This window comes from Poecilia reticulata, unplaced genomic scaffold, assembly GCF_000633615.1.
Source record: "Poecilia reticulata strain Guanapo unplaced genomic scaffold, Guppy_female_1.0+MT scaffold_286, whole genome shotgun sequence".
Classification (NCBI taxonomy): Eukaryota; Metazoa; Chordata; class Actinopteri; order Cyprinodontiformes; family Poeciliidae; genus Poecilia; species Poecilia reticulata.
In genome coordinates, this window is record NW_007615064.1 from 17422 (window position 1) to 24741 (window position 7320).

At 41.9% G+C, this 7320-nt stretch overlaps 1 protein-coding gene across 1 annotated transcript in view; it reads left to right on the top strand.

Annotated features, from left to right (window-relative positions):
* Positions 1 to 1308: 1308 nt before the first annotated feature.
* The window catches only part of LOC103460764 (NACHT, LRR and PYD domains-containing protein 3-like), an 11859-nt gene continuing 5847 nt past the window's right edge, over positions 1309 to 7320 (top strand). Inside the window, exons 1-2 of the mRNA XM_017303466.1 lie at positions 1309 to 1331; positions 1803 to 1976. Of these exons, the coding sequence (XP_017158955.1) occupies positions 1309 to 1331; positions 1803 to 1976 (197 nt within the window). The remainder of the gene's footprint in view (positions 1332 to 1802; positions 1977 to 7320) is intronic.

A 7320-nucleotide genomic window follows, 5' to 3' on the forward strand; every position in this document is an offset into this window, starting at 1 on the left:
TGTACCAGGACAAGGTGTTCTGCTTCGTCCATCTGAGTGTTCAGGAGTTTCTGGCTGCTCTTCATGTTCATCTGACCTTCATCAACTCTGGGGTCAACATGATGGAAGAAAAACCAACCTCTAAGAGGTCTTCATCATTTAAAAAACTTAAACCAAAGTCTCTCCATAAGTCAGCTGTTGGCCAGGCCTTACAGAGTCCAAATGGACACCTGGACTTGTTCCTCCGTTTCCTCCTGGGACTTTCACTACAGACCAATCAGAGACTCCTACAAGGTCTGCTGACACAGACAGGAAGTAGCTCACAGACCAATCAGGAAACAGTTCAGTACATCAAGCATAAGATCAGTGAGAATGTGTCTGCAGAGAAAAGCATCAATCTGTTCCACTGTCTGAATGAACTGAATGATCATTCTCTAGTGGAGGAAATCCAACATTCTTTCAGGTCAGGAAGTGTCTCCCCAGATAAACTGTCTCCTGCTCAGTGGTCAGCTCTGGGTTTCATCTTAGTGTCATCAGGAAAATATCTGGATGTGTTTGACCTGAAGAAATACTCTGCTTCAGAGGAGGTTCTTCTGAGGCTGCTGCCAGTGGTTAAAGCCTCCAACAAAGCTCTGTAAGGACACACATTGTTACTAAAGTTTTTTTATATAAATATGTTAATGATTAAGTAAATGTTCATGTTTCAGTTTTTATTGTGGTGCATTGTCTCTTTAAAATGTCCCACTGGGGTCTGTGTGCAAAAATAAAACTGACTTATTTCAACAGCTGAACATAATGTTACATATTCAAGCATAAAAGTTCATCTTTATTTTAAAATTGAAATGGATTAATGTAGTTAATTGTATAATTTTATAATTCTCTTTCCAACCTCCTTGTTATCTGTAGTTCTGTAATTTAAGGCTGGAGGCCCAATTATAAAATGAACCAGTTCACAACAAATACAAATTTTGTGGAAAATAAGATGATCCCTTCTCTGTTCAATAAAAAAACATAGTTGATTTGAAAGAACATACATTTTAAGGAATTCATATATTTTCCTCCCTGTCTCCTCAGACTGAGTATCTGTAACCTTTCAGAGAGAAGCTGTGAAGCTCTGTCCTCAGTTATCAGCTCCCAGTCCTCCAGTCTCAGAGAACTGGACCTGAGTAACAACAACCTGAAGGATTCAGGAGTGAAGCTTCTCTCTGCTGGACTGAATAGTCCAAACTGCAAACTGGAAATTCTCAGGTAAAATGTGACCAATCCTGGTGAAATCATATTTCTGTACATAACTTCTATCAGATATTATTTAATTGTTATTTCAGTGGCATGGGTTGCTGTTGTGGTTGTGAGTAAGAATGTAGGCAGACCCAAGTGGTGATGATGATGATGACGACAAAGATTTATTGTAAAAAACAGCTCAAACAGTGCAGGAAGAGCAGGCAGCACACAGCAGACTGGTAGCTACTGATCCAAAACTAGACTGTCACCGACATAGTTACTTAGCAGTTCTACTGAGAAAACTATAGCTAGTACAATAGCATGACAATGACAAGGATCCGACAAGAGACAAAGACATCAGGTGAGCTCAAATACACAGAGGGTAATCAACGAGATGAGACATACCTGGGAAACAATTAGGGAGCAGACAGGACAACATAGAGACACAGGTAACAGGATCAAATTAAACACAGAAATAAAACAAATCCCAACAATCAGAATATTTACTTCTTGATTACTTAAATCTTTCTAAGAGCATTGTCGACTGGAAGTAAAACATTCATTTTGATAAACTTAACAAATTTTCCTCCTTGTCTCCTCAGTCTGAGTGAATGTAACCTCTCAGAGAGAAGCTGTGAAGCTCTGTCCTCAGTTCTCAGCTCCCAGTCCTCCAGTCTCAGAGAACTGGACCTGAGTAACAACAACCTGCAGGATTCAGGAGTGAAGCTTCTCTCTGCTGGATTGAAGAGTCCAAAGTGCAACCTGGAAACTCTCAGGTACAATGTGACCAATCCTGGTGAAACCAGATTTCTGTCCATTACCTGCTATCAGTGTAGGTGTGTTTGTTCTAGGGTTGAAGGACTGTTAGGCACTGTTCAGGTTTGTCACCACTCAACCTGCAGTGTTGGCCAGAATACCACTTAGGCCAGGATTCAGCTCAGGACCAGATGTTAAGATAAGGTGCAGTGGATGAAATAATGAAGACACGAGGCAGGATCCTTTTAACTGTTTTGTATTCCAAACTGAGTTACAGCTCTTGATCCAATTGAACATGGATGGGCATAAATGTGTGTTTTGGTGTGTCTATATGAAGGTGTGTGTGTGGTTTCCTAGAATGAACAAAAATACAGAATATAAGTTCAAGGTATTCTATCATTGCACATTACACCATGCCATTATACCTTAGATAAACTAAGAAGGAAATGGATAAAACAGAGATAAGTTCAACCTCAAATTGCTATTAATAAGCAAAACTAAGACAAGTTAACTAATAATCATGCCTCTACTCTGGTCAAAGTAGATATGTATGTTCAGCGCAATGTACTACATACACACTTAGAAGATATCTCGGACTTAGTAACAGGTGAAATAATAGCAAACGAATGAACATCAAGTCACTCATTTAGCTGCAGTAAACACTTGAATATTGCAACTTATCAATGATGCACACTTACAAGAACACACATATCTTGCAAGTCTTTCCCACATGTCAGCTCAGGGGTTCGGACTTCACCACCAGATATCAGCAAAATTACAGCAAAGTGATTGCTGTACACCTTAAGGCAGAAGAGGGCAACTCTAGGCCTCGAAGGTCGGTCTTCTGCAACTTTTTGATGTGTCTCTATTTCAATACATCTAAGTCAAATAATGAGGTCGTTAGCAGGACTGTGGAGAACCTGACTGCAATTAGGAGGTGATTCAGCTGTTGGATTCAAGTGTGTTGATCCAGGGAGACATTTAAGAGTACACCGGCCCTCGAGGACCAGGGTTGCCCACCCCTGCCTTAAGGGACAAATGTAACGCTGAACAGAAATCACATAATACAAACATTAGTACTCAAAATCAAACTTAAACTATTTAAGAATCTTTTGAACAATCATATTTGGTATAAATGTTATTTCAATAACTGATTATGATGATAATAATAGATGTCTGACTTTGACGTTGGTTACCATGCTAAGTCTATACATATAAACTGCTGGTTTTCATTTACTCCAGGCTGAAAGATTCAAGAATTTAAGGATTCAAGAATTTTTATTGTTATATCATCTTTGCTTGCTTGTGGTACAAAATTCAGACTCAGGTCCCAGACTAATAAATTTAATACATCAATAAAATAAATAATAAAGTAATTTGTGTGATATTTATACATTAAAAAGTGTCTATTTGTCTAAATAATTTATGAGATTAAGCTGAGTTAGGTGGAGCTTGAGAAGAAACTGTTTCTCAGCCTGTCGGTCTTGCCCCTCAGCATGAGGGAAGGGGCTGGAAAAGTCTGTGTGCAGGATTGGAAGAGTCCTTTGTGATGAGGAGCACATTCCTCTTCCATCATTATGTATAGAGGTCCAAGGTGGAGAAAATGCATCTTCCCAAAGTCCTCTGTGCAGCCTTAGCCACTCTCTGCAGAGCCATCCTCTTAGCAGCAGTACAACTGCAATGCCACATGGTGAGGGAGAGAACGCTCTCCACCACACAGTGATAAAAGTTAATCAGGACTGAGTTCCCCAATCCAGTTCTCCTGAGCTTCCTGAGGAAGTAGAGATGCTGGTGGGCCTTCCTGACCAGACGGGAAGTGTTGGTACTCCAGGTGAGGTCACTGGATATATGCACACCCAGGTACCAGTAGCTGGAAACCACAGCGGCTCCTCTGGTGTACAGAGGTTGAAGAGCATCCTTGTCTCTTCTGAAAGCCACCACCATCTCCTTGGTCTTCTTCACATTGATGTTGAGATTATTTTCTCTGCATCACTGTGTTCCAACACCTCTTTATAATTGGACATATCACTGATTATGATGTGTCTCACTACTGCTGTGTCATCAGCAAACTTTACTATATGACAGCTGGGGTGCCTTGCCAAGCAATCATATGGCATCAGAGGGAAGAGGAGGGAGCATAGCATGCAGCCCTGCAGCAAGCCAGTGCTGAGGGTGATAGAGGAGATGGTGTTGTCGATCCTGACAGTCTGAGGTCTATTGGTCAGGAAATACAGAATCCAGGTCCCCAGTGTGGGACTCATTACACAGTGTGGGTATTAATCTGGTACTGAGGGGGTGTTAGGATTCTCAAAGTAGGTGTAGAACTTATTGAATGCAACTGGCACTGCAGGGTCTCTTGGGCATTGTTGGGCATGCCCTGATGTTGTACTTTATGATACACTTGATGCCCTTCCACGTGGGCAAGAAGTTGTTTGTGGTCAAGTGTCCTTGAATTTTCTGGAGAAATGTGGTGTTGACCATCACAATACCTGCATTCATTTGCTTCTCGGAGTACTGATGCATCACCTGTCTTAAATTCAGCATCCCAAGCTTTCAGTAGAGTTCTCATCTCAGCATTCACCTCATGGTTTCTGGTTTGGGTAACAAGCTACTGTCCTGGTGGTGGTGACATCACCAGTACACTTAGTGTTGAGCTGTGCTACATCATGAGCATACTTATGAGCCCTAAGGCTAATAACTAGCCACGTCTCTGAAGACCTGCCAATCTGTGCATTGACAACAGTTCTGGAGCACAGAAGCTGAATTCCTGGACCAGACAGTAACTGTCTTCTTTGTCAGACGTATCAATCTTATAAGCTGGCACCAGAAGGATGGTGAAGTGGTTTCCATCTTTGCCATGATAGGCGCAAAGAAGAGCTCTGCATGCATTGTGAATATTAGTGTACACACAGTCCAGAGTGTTGTCTCTGTGTGTAGGAAAGGTGTCATGCTGGTAAAAACTGGGCAGAGTGTCTCTCAGTTTCACATGATTAAAGTCCTCTGAAATCATGTAAAACACCTCTGGCTGCTTTATCTGCAGCGAACTAATGATGTCATACAGTTCCATCGATGCTTTGTTACCGTTGGCACCCGGCGGGATTTAAACACTGTTGACGAACACCACTGTAAAAACCAGTGTGGCCTTCGGACCAGGGAATGAGGCTGAGTTACAATGCCATGTAACTGTGATTACATCTGGCGCTTCACAAGACATATTGTGTCCTAGCATGGAAATCCCTCATACATAAATGAACATTAATATAGTATCATACAATGTGCATGGATTGCGTGTGGGACATACAGATGCGGACAAATCACGTCGTCTTGTGGTGGATAAACTGTGCATCCAAGAAACCTTTCTACCCAAGCAGGACCTAGAAAGACTCAACTCCCTGCATAAAAATGTGTACGATGTAGATGAATCTACTACTAATTATAGCACAAAGTTAGTTGAGGGTAGAATTTCTGTTGGCGTTGCAGTGCTGTGGCATATACAATCAGCTGATTAAAGTGATCAGACTGGACATTGATTGGGCTATAAGACTCGAGTTCAGTTTTGGAAATAAAAAGTTAATTATTTTGAATAGATATACACCAGTGGTCCCCAAACTACGCCACATTTGGTCCGGCCCCCTGAACAATGCCAGAGAGCATTCAGATTTTTTTTCATATATTGTATTTTCTGGCTTATATGTGGATTTTTCGTCAACCACCAGGGGGCTCTGTAGCAGGAAGTGTGTCCTATAGTTAGGTATGAGGTATTCCTCATACCTAACTATAAGTTTGTTGTCCAACACCATATAACGCACCGAAAGTTTTCAACACCCTCCAGAGGTATTGTTTGAAGGAATGTTTGACGTATTCTATGGATTTCTCATGTTAGAAAATATCACAGGGTGCAGGGTCAGAGGTCAGCTTTGTCTTTTCCTTGTCTTTTCTCATGCGCTGTTAAAGAGTTTGATGCAGCACTCATTCTATTGTCCAACACCAAATAATGCAGCGTAAGCTTTTGACATCCGTCGGAGTTATTGTTTGGAGGAATGTTTGATGTATTCTATGGATTTCTTATGCTTGAGGACAGATACACACACACACACACCTACACACCCCCACGCACACACACACACACACACACACACACACACACAGCAAGACTCTCCCCGCCCCCCCCTTCTCCTTGAAGACAGGCAGACACATGAATGCCTTGGTGTGATGGGCCAGGGTCAGTCTTCTTTGAATGTATTAACCATCTCCAGCCAAAAAGAATCAAGCGCACTCATCCCTTTCACTTCTCAAGCTCAACGGTCAGATATTGTTTGGAATATAATTATTTATTTATTCACTTTGTTGGGGAATATACTATATGTAACCACTGTTCAAGTTTCCCCTATGAACAGCGCCCAGATTCTCTGACCCACACTCTATGAACTATTTCACACTGAGGAATAAGTGTGTTAATTGGCAACGGCATATATGGTAAATAGAGTGCGTAACTGAGCACAATGGCAAGGCCAAGAGTTCTACAACTAAAATCTAAATGCAGTGCAACTTTAACCTTAAAATAAGGAAGGAAAAATGCTAAGGTTGAAACGTACCAGTTTAATAAACCTTACTGGCCAGTAATAAACCAGGGGCAATGCACATTAACAGTGCACAGTTAACTTTCAGCTTTTAACACACTTAGTGCAACCGAACAGTCTCAGAACTGTATAAAACAGCTCTTTTAAAAAGAATACAAAAAAAAATTGGCGAACAAGGCTGAATGCATCAACCACACTATTCAGTCTCTTGAATTAGTAAAGCAGTCCGTTAGCTTTATCAGCGTTGCAAGCCTGAAAGGACTCAGTTAGCATTCATTCTCGGAATAGCAGTTCCAAAGATGGCGGCTCCCAGAACAACCACGAGGGATGGGTTACTCACCCCACCATGGATTACCAGTTTTAAACGAACGGCAATAAAACGGCTCCAACTCCAGCCCAACAGTCCTTTCCAGCTCCTGAGCATGGTTTGGGTCTGCAGCTCCAAATTCCAAGCAAGACGCCGAGCGTGGTCCGGTTCTGTGGCTCCAAAAACAGGCAAAACGTCCAAGAAAAAGTTCGTAGCTCCAACTGGTTAGTTAAACAAAAATAACAGTCCACAGCGGTATAAATCCAACCTTGACCATGAACGGCTGCCGAATCAACCCCCGTCCGTCGCAGCGGGCACGTACACCTCCAGTCCCGTTCTCCCCCCAGTCCATCACAACCAATCAAATTGCTTAAACTTGATTTTGCCCTTGACTGACCAGTAAGGTAGCGACAAGTAAAACGATGCATTTATTGGCGGTAGTAAATAACAGTTACTAACAAACCGCTACATTTACTG